Source organism: Lampetra planeri, chromosome 20 (assembly GCF_965212315.1).
Source record: "Lampetra planeri chromosome 20, kcLamPlan1.2.h2, whole genome shotgun sequence".
NCBI lineage: Eukaryota > Metazoa > Chordata > Hyperoartia > Petromyzontiformes > Petromyzontidae > Lampetra > Lampetra planeri.
In genome coordinates, this window is record NC_136126.1 from 135,994 (window position 1) to 151,053 (window position 15,060).

The 15,060-nt window shown below is 62.6% G+C and overlaps 1 protein-coding gene across 2 annotated transcripts in view; it reads right to left on the reverse strand.

The window, feature by feature from the left end:
• Positions 1-248: 248 nt before the first annotated feature.
• Positions 249-15,060, reverse strand: part of MRRF (mitochondrial ribosome recycling factor) — a 37,252-nt gene continuing 22,440 nt past the window's right edge. For both annotated transcript variants that reach the window (XM_078603131.1, XM_078603130.1), the window contains exons 3-7: positions 14,548-14,712; positions 5,747-5,865; positions 3,508-3,599; positions 2,848-3,007; positions 249-1,387 (exon numbers count right to left, since the gene is read on the reverse strand). In XM_078603131.1, the coding sequence (XP_078459257.1) occupies positions 1,310-1,387; positions 2,848-3,007; positions 3,508-3,599; positions 5,747-5,865; positions 14,548-14,712 (614 nt within the window). In that variant the 3' untranslated portion in view covers positions 249-1,309. The remainder of the gene's footprint in view (positions 1,388-2,847; positions 3,008-3,507; positions 3,600-5,746; positions 5,866-14,547; positions 14,713-15,060) is intronic.

Sequence of the window (15,060 nt, forward strand, 5' to 3'; positions counted from 1 at the left end):
AGCCCACGTGACTCACACACACCAGGTGAACACACCTAAATCAGCCCACGTGACCCACACACACACACCAGGTGAACACCCCTAAATCAGCCCACGTGACCCACACCAGGTGAACACACCTGAGCCAGTCCACGTGACCCACACACACACCAGGTGAACACACCTGAATCAGCCCACGTGACCCACACACACACACCAGGTGAACACACCTGAATCAACCCACATGACACATTGAGCCGGACGCAGGGTTCACATGCTCGCGGTATTTATATCTCGAGTCCACATTTAGAGCAATTAGCGCCGCTAATTAACCTTGGGTGACGTCACGTCAAGGCTGGGGGGGGGGGGGTACGGGAAGTCCGAGTAAAAATAGAAATGGTGCCCACTCCGAGACCTCCACGCTGAGCGCGCACGCACACAATCATACACACACGAACTCCCTCCTGCATTGTGTGGTGTGCACCGTGTGTATGTGTGTTTGTGCTAGACGTGTACACAGTGTGGGCATACACCCACAATTATACAATTGCAAAGATCTCCCTTATAGCCCGACCATACTGTTGGGGCAAGTTCTAATTAACAAGGACCTATGAAGACTGGCACAGCGCACGAGGGGGTGGTGTGATCAACACCACCCCTGGCCGCATTTACGTCCTCAGTGCTGATGTTTATACCCTGCCCTAGATACGCATTTAAGTCTACTTAGTAGAGGCTCGGTTCAGACATCCACCACTGACGTTGGCCATGTGCAGCGATCAAATACAAATCGCTGGATTCGTAGCGTGGTGCACGCGGCGCTGCACGCGCAGGGTGAGCATGGTGGAACCTCGGCCCCATGTGGAGGCACGGGGCTCATGCGCTCACCAGGTGAGCAAACGTCTCCCCGCGCCGCATTCCGCCCTGATTAATCCAAACACGGCTCCGTCTCCGCATGGCACGTGCCGAGCGCCACGCGCGGTGACGGCAAGATTCCGTTCCGAGCCGTCACCACACGAGGCACTCCGGTTACACGGCCCAGGGGGCAGACGCACACGCACGCACACGTGCGCGCACACACACTCGTACACGCGCACGCACACTAGTAGAGTCCTGGCAAATAAAATCTTGGCACACGGGCAGTGGGGGGCACACCTGGAGCAAGTCCATAGGAAAGATTAGTTTGTGGGGTCCCCGGCCCTGCCGTGGGAGCGCAGGCTACAGGGGGCCCCGACGTAAGAGGTCTTGCCATGTAGACTCAGGCTGGAGGGCCCCTGCCCTCCCCCGTTCCACTCCGGGGTGGAGGCATGAGCGGCCCCCCTCCCCACGTGGCTCAGCCCAGCAACTCCTTGGTTTTTGCGACGACAAGCCGATCCACCTCGTCGCTCGTCTCGTCCGCCATCTGCTGAATCTGGGGGTGGTGGGGATCAAATGGGGCATGAGGTTAAGGCTAGGGCTGGATGCCATAAAATCCACAAACCCAATGTGACAATTCTGATAATGATGACAGCGATGACAATGATGGTGGTGACGACAGTGAAGGTGGTGGCGATGATGGTGATAGTGAAGATGGTAGCGATGTTGAGGACAATGCTAGTGATAATGGTGATGAGTGGTGGTCCAGTGGTTAGCGCACTGTGCTATGAACCTGACAACCTGAGTTTGAATCCCGCTTACGGCCAATAACAGGGACGGTTCTTTGAACCAGTCCTGGGCCTCCACAAGGTCGATTCAGCCTCAAAGGAGTACTTGATGCAATGTTTAAACATTGCCACTAGGGAGACAAAGGCGGCTGGGTATGGTTCTGGCCACCCACTTTAAGTCGTGCCAGACTTGATAGGGGCTCACTAACAGCACTTGCCCGAACAACCTGTGTCGACTATACAGGGGACCTTTGGTGATTATGATGCTAGTCGTGATGGTGATGGCAACGATGATGTCGCTGCACCGAGGCACTGACCCATGTTGGGCCACACCAGCGGCGAGCCAATCGACGCCATTGGCCCCTTCTCCATCCGCTGCCCCTTCCACTGCCTCTGCCCTTTCCCCGGCGCTGCCCACGGGCGCAAGGCCCGGGGGGTCCGTGCGAGGCGGGGGCAGCATGTGCGTGCGTTCAAAACCCAAACAGGGTGCCCCGCCCCCCGTCCCCTCTCACACCCCCGCTCGCTCGCTCGCCCGAGAGGCCCAAAACGCCGCTATTGTTTTTCAAACTTAAACATTTCCTTCCTCGGGTTTACAATTACGGGCAGAGCGGCCGTCGCTCCGTGGCACGGGGGTGGGGGCGGGCGGGGGGGGCAGCCAAGGCAGATGGTTTACAGACCCGGGGAGGGAGAACTGTTTCACACGCACGCTGGGGCCGGAGGCATGAGGGGGTACGGGGGGACGAAGGGGGTCGGAGGGGGCGCAAAGGGACGCGCGGGGAACAGAGGCATGGGAGGGCATGTGTAGGGCCACGGGTGGTATATTGGGGATGCACGGGGAGATGTTGGCACGTGGGGAGAGGTGGAATTAGGGGCACACGGAGAGTACGAAATTTCCTATCTAGGCCCAATTTTTAGATTATGAAAAATATGGAAATTCAAGATCTAGACAGGAAATTCCAGACGATCCAAAAAGACATTTGTCTGGGTTGAGCCAAAAATAAGACGTGCCGGAAGTGACGTCACTCACGTGGTGTCACATCCGCACTTTTTCCACCAAAAGTGGCGTCACAGGTGACATCACTTGCGTTGGCACGAAGACGTGTGAAACTATTACACAATTCAATCATTCTAAATGTTCCTAAAATCCACTACATGAAACTCCCGAGAGCCCCTCCGGCCCCTCCGGCCCCTCCGGCCCCTCCGGCCCCTCCGGCCCCACCGGCCCCACCTGCTTCTCGACGAGCCGGATGACGTCGTCGGAGACAGAATCACGTGCTCGACGCGCGCGAGTCACGGCCGCGTTCCGCACGGAGCGCAGTGCGTCCTTGCAGCGCGTGCCCAGCTGCTTGGCCACACGCGCCAGGTTCTCACGATGCTCGCGCGTCACCCTGGGAGGCACAGGGGGCCGCAGGTTACCGGGGAGCACTGCCCGCACACTCGCTCCACACGACCGCCACGACTCCTACGGACGTAGAATGGCCCTGACGCATTCACACCCCCTGTACGGCCTCTAACAGGCTGTTGGGGCAAATGCCGGTACTGAGCAACTTTTAAGGGCTGGCATGGCACACGAGGGGCTGGCTGGTCAGCACCACCCCCAGCCACTTGTCTCCCCAATGCTGAAGTTTATACACCGCACCAAATACTTATTTAAGATGAAGGCCAAGGACCAGTTCAGATATTGGCCACCAATGTTGGCCGCGAGCGTGAATCAGACTAGTCAAGTTCAAAGCGGAGTGCGCTAACCACTTTGCACACGCGCACACTCACAGTCCAACACACCAACAGCCTAACACACGCTCACCCCCAAAACACAGACACTCACCCCTCAACTCATTCAACCACCCATTCACTAATGCATTCAACCCATCCCAGCATGGACACTCACTTGGGCACTGGCACACGGATAATGTCGCCATCCACTTCCGGGTTAAGGTTCATGCCACTTGTGCGGATCGCCTGCACAGCGGCTTCCGTTGCCTGCAACACCGGGGCAGCAGCACATGGGCAGCAGCACAGGCGCAGCAGCACAGGGGCAGCAGCACAGGGACAGCAGCACAGGGACCTCAGTTGGGTGAAGATGAAAGTGCGATCACAACGCTGCTCTGGCTTTCACTCACAAGGTTGGGCACCTCTCCATTCATCCCCTTGCTCCCCTTAACCCATGACTCCCCTGAATTGCTTTGGGAGTCACTGACTCCCACTGCCCGCCCCCCCGCCCGCCACCCACCAGCCACTACATCCATCATCGGCACACGGCCCCCACGACTCCAAGGCTAACTCCAACAAACACGCGCGAGCACAGTCACGCGACACGCATACACAGCCCCAACACAAATACACACCCGCTCGCACGCTTACACACCCGCTCGCACACTTACACCATTACTCACAACACAAACACACGCGCACACTTGTGCGCTCACTAGACACGCACGCGCACGCACGCACATTCGCATGATTACTCATAACACACACAAGGACACACACTCGAATACGTGTACTCACGCACACACAACATGAACGCGCTCACACACAAAGACAAAGATCACCCGTTTACAATCCGTATTTGTGTTTGGATTCGGTCACGGGATCGTAGTTTTGTGACAATTATTACCATTAATCCTCCACCACCTGACACGACTGTCACGTTCACACAGACAATACTTGTACGTGGCCTGTGTATTCATCAAACGCCGACCAATAAGGCTCCTGCTGTGCCCCACAGATGGTGGCTCGAGACGTCTCACGACGCAAGTCAACACCGACGCTCGACGACGTTTCACTCAAACTTCTTCAAGCCGTGCACGGAGACTCTTGAGGCAAGTGCTGTTAGCGAACAGCGTCTATTAAGGCCGGCACGGTGCACGAGGTGTTGATGTGGCCAGCACCACACCCAGCCACATTCGTCTCTCCAGTGATTATGTTTACACATCGCACCACGTGCTCATTGGAGGCTGAGTCGACCTAGGGGAGGCCCATAACTGGTCCAGATATTTGTCAGTGATGATGGTCGTGAGTGGGAATCAAACTCGGGTTGCTGGGTTGAAGTGCAGTGCACTAAGCACTGTGCCACCGCTCACTGCTATGCATGTATACGCACATGCGCGTGCATACGCGCACTTAAACGTGGGAATACACAATCACACTGAAAAATACACACACACATTCACACTGAAAAATACAGATGCACGCACACACACACACACAATCACACTGAAAAATACACACACACAATCACACTGAAAAATACACACACACATTCACACTGAAAAATACACATGCACGCACACACACACACACAATCACACTGAAAAATACACACACACAATCACACTGAAAAATACACATGCACGCACACACACACACACAATCACACTGAAAAATACACACGCACGCACACACACACAGGCACACACACACGCACACACAATCACACTTGCACACACACGCGCTAGCACACACAAGCACGCACACACACGCGAGCACACACACGCACCACACACACGCGCACGCTGTGTTACAGCACACAAATTGGTAGAAAATTACCGGGCATCTCAGAGTGCGGAAGCGTGGTGGGGGTGGGGCAGAGAGGGGGTGAGGAAGGGGTTCACGGAGAGTGCCCCCTCCCCAAGGGGATACCTGCTCACCGTGTCTAGACACAGCCCCCCTCCCCGCAGCCCACGTCGCAGCAAAGGGGACTTTATAGAGGACTGGCACGTGGCAGTGAGTGACGATGCCTCACTCACACAGACCGTGAGTGATGATGATGCAAGTGTACACATCCCGTGCGCACACCCCAGGTACACATCCAATTTATACACACGCACATTTACACACCACACAAGTGAATACAGCACACGTGTAAACACCTCCCAAGGTACACACCTCCCAGGTACACACACCACACACAGGGTCATATCACACACCCCACTAACCCTGTCACACACCATTGGCAAAAACAAACGCCACATGTATACAATTACACTCCCCATGTACACACCACATATGTAAACATCACAGTCATGCACATGTAACCACACACACAAACGCCCCCTGTGTACACACACCCCGAGTACACGCACACCCCACGAGTACACACACGTACACACACCTCATGTACACACCTGTGGGCAGGCAGCCATGTTGACCACGAGCAGGCTGGGTGAGCGCACAGTCACATGACCGATCTGCTTGAGCGGAACTCTGCCCTCTGCGGTCACCACGGCAATGTGGTCCAGCGCGCCTGGTGAGGGCACAGGATACTCACGATCTCTCACCACTACACGCAGAGCTTAGTTTCTCACCGAATATGTTCAGGGTGGCTGGTAGACTGGAGTGGGTGGCACGTGACTTAGTCGTAGCCACGGTTATAGCGAGGGGAGATATAGTGGATGTGGTGTGCTGGATGCAGAACTATTATCTGGGTCACTGACCCAGACAGACCCAGCTGCAATTAAGTCCTAACTATCACTCACATATCATCATCACCATCATCGCTCACCATCACCCAAACACACATCATCATACACCATCTCCCATCTCACACCATCACCCACCACCCTCACTCACCACCGTGTGCCATTGCTCACCACACACATACCATCACCCACCATCACCCCTCACCAACACTCACCACGAGCCCCCAGGGCTGCTCACACAAATAAACGCCGCACTCCACACCAGCCCAGGTGCTCCGCGTCAACGCAGCGGCGGCCGCAGCAGCGGCCAGACACTGCCGCCCACCCCCACCCCCATCCCCCACCCCCATATCCCCCCCCCCATACCCCCATTTCAGCCTGTGCAGGGTGGGGACGGTGCTGGGTGGGGACGGTGCTGGGTGGGGACGGTGCTGGGTGGGGACGGTGCTGGGTGGGGAGGGTGCTGGGTGGGGACGGTGCTGGGTGGGGAGGGTGCTGGGTGGGGACGGTGCTGGGTGGGGAGGGTGCTGGGTGGGGACGGTGCTGGGTGGGGAGGGTGCTGGGTGGGGACGGTGCTGGGTGGGGACGGTGCTGGGTGGGGACGGTGCTGGGTGGGGACGGTGCTGGGTGGGGAGGGTGCTGGGTGGGGACGGTGCTGGGTGGGGAGGGTGCTGGGTGGGGACGGTGCTGGGTGGAGAGGGTGCTGGGTGGGGACGGTGCTGGGTGGGGAGGGTGCTGGGTGGGGACGGTGCTGGGTGGGGACGGTGCTGGGTGGGGACGGTGCTGGGTGGGGACGGTGCTGGGTGGGGAGGGTGCTGGGTGGGGACGGTGCTGGGTGGGGAGGGTGCTGGGTGGGGACGGTGCTGGGTGGGGAGGGTGCTGGGTGGGGACGGTGCTGGGTGGGGAGGGTGCTGGGTGGGGACGGTGCTGGGTGGGGACGGTCCTGGGTGGGGACGGTGCTGGGTGGGGACGGTGCTGGGTGGGGACGGTGCTGGGTGGGGACGGTGCAGGGTGGGGACGGTGCTGGGTGGGGACGGTGCTGGGTGGGGAGGGTGCTGGGTGGGGAGGGTGCTGGGTGGGGACCCTGCTGGGTGGGGACGGTGCTGGGTGGGGACGCTGCTGGGTGGGGACGGTGCTGGGTGGGGAGGGTGCAGGGTGGGGACCCTGCTGGGTGGGGACGGTGCTGGGTGGGGACGCTGCTGGGTGGGGACGGTGCTGGGTGGGGACGGTGCTGGGTGGGGAGGGTGCTGGGTGGGGAGGGTGCTGGGTGGGGACGCTGCTGGGTGGGGACGGTGCTGGGTGGGGAGGGTGCTGGGTGGGGACGGTGCTGGGTGGGGAGGGTGCAGGGTGGGGACCCTGCTGGGTGGGGACGGTGCTGGGTGGGGACGCTGCTGGGTGGGGACGGTGCTGGGTGGGGACGGTGCTGGGTGGGGAGGGTGCTGGGTGGGGAGGGTGCTGGGTGGGGAGGGTGCTGGGTGGGGACGCTGCTGGGTGGGGACGGTGCTGGGTGGGGAGGGTGCTGGGTGGGGAGGGTGCTGGGTGGGGAGGGTGCAGGGTGGGGACCCTGCTGGGTGGGGACGGTGCTGGGTGGGGACGCTGCTGGGTGGGGACGGTGCTGGGTGGGGACGGTGCTGGGTGGGGACGGTGCTGGGTGGGGACGGTGCTGGGTGGGGACGCTGCTGGGTGGGGACGGTGCTGGGTGGGGACGGTGCTGGGTGGGGACGGTGCTGGGTGGGGACGGTGCTGGGTGGGGACGGTGCTGGGTGGGGACGGTGCTGGGTGGGGATGATGCTGGGTGGGGACGGTGCTGGGTGGGGATGGTGCTGGGTGGGGACGGTGCTGGGTGGGGACGGTGCTGGGTGGGGACGCTGCTGGGTGGGGACGGTGCTGGGTGGGGAGGGTGCTGGGTGGGGACGGTGCTGGGTGGGGACGGTGCTGGGTGGGGATGGTGCTGGGTGGGGACGCTGCTGGGTGGGGACGGTGCTGGGTGGGGAGGGTGCTGGGTGGGGAGGGTGCTGGGTGGGGAGGGTGCTGGGTGGGGACGGTGCTGGGTGGGGAGGGTGCTGGGTGGGGAGGGTGCAGGGTGGGGACGATGCTGGGTGGGGACGGTGCTGGGTGGGGATGGTGCTGGGTGGGGACGGTGCTGGGTGGGGAGGGTGCTGGGTGGGGAGGGTGCAGGGTGGGGACCCTGCTGGGTGGGGACGGTGCTGGGTGGGGACGCTGCTGGGTGAGGACGGTGCTGGGTGGGGAGGGTGCTGGGTGGGGACGGTGCTGGGTGGGGAGGGTGCTGGGTGGGGAGGGTGCTGGGTGGGGACGGTGCTGGGTGGGGACGGTGCTGGGTGGGGACGGTGCTGGGTGGGGACGCTGCTGGGTGGGGACGGTGCTGGGTGGGGAGGGTGCTGGGTGGGGACGGTGCTGGGTGGGGACGGTGCTGGGTGGGGACGGTGCTGGGTGGGGACGGTGCTGGGTGGGGACGGTGCTGGGTGGGGACGGTGCTGGGTGGGGACGGTGCTGGGTGGGGACCCTGCTGGGTGGGGACGGTGCTGGGTGGGGACGCTGCTGGGTGGGGACGGTGCTGGGTGGGGACGGTGCTGGGTGGAGACGGTGCTGGGTGGGGACAGTGCTGGGTGGGGAGGGTGCTGGGTGGGGACCCTGCTGGGTGGGGACGGTGCTGGGTGGGGACGCTGCTGGGTGGGGACGGTGCTGGGTGGGGACGGTGTGGGTGGGGAGGGTGCTGGGTGGGGACGGTGCTGGGTGGGGACGGTGCTGGGTGGGGAGGGTGCAGGGTGGGGACCCTGCTGGGTGGGGACGGTGCTGGGTGGGGACGCTGCTGGGTGGGGACGGTGCTGGGTGGGGACGGTGTGGGTGGGGAGGGTGCTGGGTGGAGACGGTGCTGGGTGGGGAGGGTGCTGGGTGGAGACGGAGCTGGGTGGGGAGGGTGCTGGGTGGAGACGGTGCTGGGTGGGGAGGGTGCTGGGTGGAGACGGTGCTGGGTGGGGAGGGTGCTGGGTGGGGAGGGTGCTGGGTGGGGAGGGTGCTGGGTGGGGATGGTGTGGGTGGGGAGGGTGCTGGGTGGGGAGGGTGCTGGGTGGAGACGGTGCTGGGTGGGGAGGGTGCTGGGTGGAGACGGTGCTGGGTGGGGACGGTGCTGGGTGGGGACCCTGCTGGGTGGGGAGGGTGCTGGGTGGAGATGGTGCTGGGTGGGGAGGGTGCTGGGTGGGGAGGGTGTGGGTGGGGACGGTGTGGGTGGGGAGGGTGCTGGGTGGGAACGGTGTGGGTGGGGAGGGTGCTGGGTGGAGACGGTGCTGGGTGGAGACGGTGCTGGGTGGGGAGGGTGCTGGGTGGAGACGGTGCTGGGTGGAGACGGTGCTGGGTGGGGAGGGTGCTGGGTGGAGACGGTGCTGGGTGGGGAGGGTACTGGGTGGGGAGGGTGTGGGTGGGGAGGGTGCTGGGTGGGGACGGTGTGGGTGGGGAGGGTGCTGGGTGGAGACGGTGCTGGGTGGGGAGGGTGCTGGGTGGGGACGGTGTGGGTGGGGAGGGTGCTGGGTGGGGACGGTGTGGGTGGGGAGGGTGCTGGGTGGGGACGGTGTGGGTGGGGTGGGTGCTGGGTGGGGACGGTGTGGGTGGGGAGGGTGCTGGGTGGGGACGGTGCAGGGTGGAGACGGTGCTGGGTGGGGAGGGTGCTGGGTGGAGACGGTGCTGGGTGGGGAGGGTGCTGGGTGGAGACGGTGCTGGGTGGGGAGGGTGCTGGGTGGGAACGGTGTGGGTGGGGAGGGTGCTGGGTGGGGACGGTGTGGGTGGGGAGGGTGCTGGGTGGGGACGGTGCAGGGTGGGGACGGTGCTGGGTGGGGAGGGTGCTGGGTGGGGACGGTGTGGGTGGGGAGGGTGCTGGGTGGGGAGGGTGCTGGGTGGGGACGGTGTGGGTGGGGAGGGTGCTGGGTGGGGAGGGTGCTGGGTGGGGAGGGTGCTGGATGGGGAGGGTGCTGGGTGGGGACGGTGCTGGGTGGGGAGGGTGCTGGGTGGAGACGGTGCTGGGTGGGGAGGGTGCTGGGTGGAGACGGTGCTGGGTGGGGAGGGTGCTGGGTGGGGAGGGTGCTGGGTGGGGACGGTGTGGGTGGGGAGGGTGCTGGGTGGAGACGGTGCTGGGTGGGGAGGGTGCTGGGTGGGGAGGGTGCTGGGTGGAGACGGTGTGGGTGGGGAGGGTGCTGGGTGGAGACGGTGCTGGGTGGGGAGGGTGCTGGGTGGGGAGGGTGCTGGGTGGGGACGGTGCTGGGTGGGGACGGTGCTGGGTGGGGAGGGTGCTGGGTGGGGAGGGTGCTGGGTGGGGAGGGTGCTGGGTGGGGACGGTGCTGGGTGGGGAGGGTGCTGGGTGGGGAGGGTGCTGGGTGGGGAGGGTGCTGGGTGGGGAGGGTGCTGGGTGGGGACGGTGTGGGTGGGGAGGGTGCTGGGTGGGGACGGTGTGGGTGGGGAGGGTGCTGGGTGGGGAGGGTGCTGGGTGGAGACGGTGCTGGGTGGAGACGGTGCTGGGTGGGGAGGGTGCTGGGTGGAGACGGTGTGGGTGGGGAGGGTGCTGGGTGGGGACGCAGCTGGGTGGGGAGGGTGCTGGGTGGGGAGGGTGCTGGGTGGGGACGGTGCTGGGTGGGGACGGTGCTGGGTGGAGACGGTGCTGGGTGGGGACGCTGCTGGGTGGGGACGCTGCTGGGTGGGGACGGTGCTGGGTGGGGAGGGTGCTGGGTGGGGACGCTGCTGGGTGGGGACGGTGCTGGGTGGGGAGGGTGCTGGGTGGAGACGGTGCTGGGTGGGGACAGTGCTGGGTGGGGACGCTGCTGGGTGGGGACGGTGCTGGGTGGGGAGGGTGCTGGGTGGAGACGGTGCTGGGTGGGGAGGGTGCTGGGTGGAGACGGTGCTGGGTGGAGACGGTGCTGGGTGGGGAGGGTGCTGGGTGGGGAGGGTGCTGGGTGGGGACGCTGCTGGGTGGAGACGCTGCTGGGTGGAGACGGTGCTGGGTGGAGACGGTGCTGGGTGGGGACGCTGCTGGGTGGGGACGGTGCTGGGTGGGGACGGTGCTGGGTGGGGACGCTGCTGGGTGGGGACGGTGCTGGGTGGGGAGGGTGCTGGGTGGAGACGGTGCTGGGTGGGGAGGGTGCTGGGTGGGGAGGGTGTGGGTGGGGAGGGTGCTGGGTGGGGAGGGTGTGGGTGGGGAGGGTGCTGGGTGGGGACGCTGCTGGGTGGGGACGCTGCTGGGTGGAGACGGTGCTGGGTGGAAACGGTGCTGGGTGGGGACGCTGCTGGGTGGGGACGGTGCTGGGTGGGGACGCTGCTGGGTGGGGACGGTGCTGGGTGGGGAGGCTGCTGGGTGGAGACGGTGCTGGGTGGGGAGGGTGCTGGGTGGGGAGGGTGTGGGTGGGGACGGTGTGGGTGGGGAGGGTGCTGGGTGGGAACGGTGTGGGTGGGGAGGGTGCTGGGTGGGGACGTGTGGGTGGGGAGGGTGCTGGGTGGAGACGGTGCTGGGTGGGGAGGGTGCTGGGTGGGGAGGGTGCTGGGTGGGGACGGTGTGGGTGGGGAGGGTGCTGGGTGGGGACGGTGTGGGTGGGGAGGGTGCTGGGTGGAGACGGTGCTGGGTGGGGAGGGTGCTGGGTGGAGACGGTGTGGGTGGGGAGGGTGCTGGGTGGGGACGGTGCTGGGTGGGGAGGGTGTGGGTGGGGAGGGTGCTGGGTGGGGAGGGTGCTGGGTGGGGACGGTGTGGGTGGGGAGGGTGCTGGGTGGGGAGGGTGTGGGTGGGGAGGGTGCTGGGTGGGGAGGGTGCTGGGTGGGGACGGTGCCGAGTTGTGGCTGTACTATTTTTGTACCACGCCACCACCAGTGAGCATCAGGTGATACGGGGCACGGCCACCGTGAGCTTTGCTCGCATCGCACGCCGAGCAGTGCCACCGCCCTGTGTTAAGGAACGGCCTGCGGATGTGGACATCACAGAGAAACCTCTAAGTACAGGGCAACAATTCTCTCCTGCCCTGCCAATGACAGCAATGGCACTCAACCTGGTATGTAAACAATAAAAGATGGAATTCAGCCAATTTAACGAAAACAAATTTCACATGATGGGTTTTTTTGTGCAATCATTGGCGACCGGGCTGAGACCATCAACTTGCAACTGTACTTGAATACCCAGTTTAATCACGGCTCAGTTGGTGTGAGTCTCGGGGTCTTTCTGTGATTCTGCAGGCCTCTATGTAAATATACGGATCACTGTGCAAGTCTATGTGAGAGTATGCATCAACTGCATCGCCAAACTTGCAGCTGAAACCCGGATCCGAACCGAGGCCTCAGCGGTGGTGGCCTGGGCACTGACGGTTGCACCTGGTGTGCGCACACCATCCCCATGTGTACACACAACCCAACCGGGATCTCGCATGCCAATACCACCGGCCCCTGCTGCGAATCGATTGTGGCTGTGTCTGGAACACAGCAGCCCCTTCCGTCGCGATGAGAGCTTGGCGCTACAAGAACGATGATGGCGCCAATACCACAAGTAAAAATGATTAATTCTGATAATCATCGTGTACGCGAGCGGGTACGCACGCTCCCACCAGCGAGAGCAAGCGTACGCGCGCTCGTCCGGGCGCGAGCGTGCGTACGCGAGCGGGAGGAGGTGGAAGGGTCAGCGCGGGAGAGAGGGAGGGAGAGAGGATCGTTCGGAGCTTGAGTCGGTGGAAATGCCTTGGGCTCAGACGGCAAAACCGAGCTGTGGAGACAAAGCGACGGCCTCCACTACAATTACCGTGTCACACAACGGGGGCGGGGACTTTTGGTTTCTATAAAGTGGAGTGATGAGGGGGAGCGCGCTGCGTGCGAGGAGGAGGAGGATGAGGAGTGAGAGCGCCGGGTGGCTGTGTAGCGATCCGTTCGCGTGCCGGGCTGTGATTACCGCCCTTGATTCGGCACACTCACACACACACGCAAGCAAACACTCACACGCACGCACGCTCACTCACACACGCATGCACGCACGCACGCTCGCTCACTCACACACGCTCACTCACACACACTCACATGCTTAAACACACTCACCCATATAGCCTTGAGTAGACGTTTGAGGCAAGTGCTGTTAGTGAGCACCGATGAAGGCCGACAGCACGAGGGGGTGGGTGGCAAGCACCACGCCCGACCGCCTTTGTCTCCCCAGTGACAATGTTTACACACTGCACCTACTCATTTGAGGCTGAGTCGACCTAGGGGAGGCCCAGGACCGGTTCAGATAATCGTCACTGGTGTTGACCGTGAGCGGGAACTGAACCTGGGTCGTCAGATTCGTAGCACAGCGCATTAACCGCTGCACTATCGCACACACTCGCACACACTCGCACACACTCGCACACACTCGCACACACTCGCACACACTCGCACACACTCGCACACACTCGCACACACAAATCGGTCATATCAAGATCCCCTGCAGAGGCTGCACACAATGTCGAGGTAACTGTTATTAGCAAGCACCTCTGAAGGCCAGCACGGTGCACCTCTGAGGGGGTTGGGTGGCCAGTACCACACCTGGCCACCTTTGTCTCCCCAATGATAATGTTTACACACCGCGCCAGGTACTCATTTAAAACTACTTCAAACTAGGACTGGTTCCAACATCGCTCGCCACCGACGCCAAACTCAGCTCACTGGATTTGTAGCGCAGTGCGACAACCACTGAGCCACCATTCCACACACACACACGTGCGCACGCAGCGCACATCCAGGCAGAGAGGCCACCACCACCACCTCCACCCTCGGGGGGGTGGGGGGGGGGTGTGGAAGTGATGAATTTCCTCGTGAGGAAATGAGGTTAAGATTTCAGCGCGCGACAGGAAAGCCAGAGGGAGGTAACAGACACCGCGCGGCAGCGCAGCCGCAGCGCAGCGCCAACGGGGAGCGCAGCGGCCGCGGTGGTGCCACGCACGCACGAGGCAGACACACTGCACACGCATGCGACACGCCAATAAACCAGCGCAGCACACTATGCAAGGCTCCCATGCTCGCAGCACATCCAAGCACACGCACAGTACAATACGACACGCAACAAAGACGAAGATTCTCCGTATAGCCTTTGACAGGCAGCTGTTGGTGAACACAGACACACGCACACATGCACAGCGGGCACACGAACACTCACAGCGGACACACGCACACGCTCGCACGTCCAAACACATACGCACGTAGCCATGTCCCTCCGCATAACCGCAGCAATTAAGCATTAATTAACGACGCAAACGCGTGCCAAGTGGCGCGGCGCGGGCAGCGCAGACACGGGCACTGTGCACATGTGCGTCTAATTTACCTCCCAATTAAAGCCAGACACGGAGACACGGAGACACGCAGACACGCAGACACAAAGACATGAACAAGCAGACACGGAGATACGCAGTAAGTGGCTGGGTGAGCGGGTGAGTTACGAGTGAGCGGGCGGATGGGTGAGTTTGTTATGAGTGATTAGGCGGGTGGGAGGGTGAGTGTGGCACCTGGGGCGGTGCGCAACGACACGCCCTTGAGGAGGTCTTCACGGAGTGAGGCGAGGGCGGCGTCCATCTCCCCGCGCACGCCTTCAAGGTCGATCACGTTGTCCACCAGCTCGGGCGGCATGCTCACCCTCGCCGCTCCACCTCCACCACCCGACTTAGCCTTTGCTAGGGGCACACACACACACGCTCGCTCACTCAATCATTCACCAACACGCATACGCTCACTCATTCACTCACTCGCTCACCACACTCACCCAAAGACAAAGATCCCCAATATAGCATGAATAGACTGTTGGGGCAAGTGCGATTAGCGAGTAGCGCCTATGAAGGCCGAAAAAGGTACACGAGGGGGTGGTGTGGCCAGCACCACGCCTGGCCAACTTTGTCTCATTGCCAATGTTGACACACTGCACCAGGTACTCATTTGAGGCCGAGTCGATCTAGGGGAGGCACAGGACCGATTTAGATCATCGTCATTGGTGTTGGCCGTGAGCGGAAATCGAAGTCGGGTAG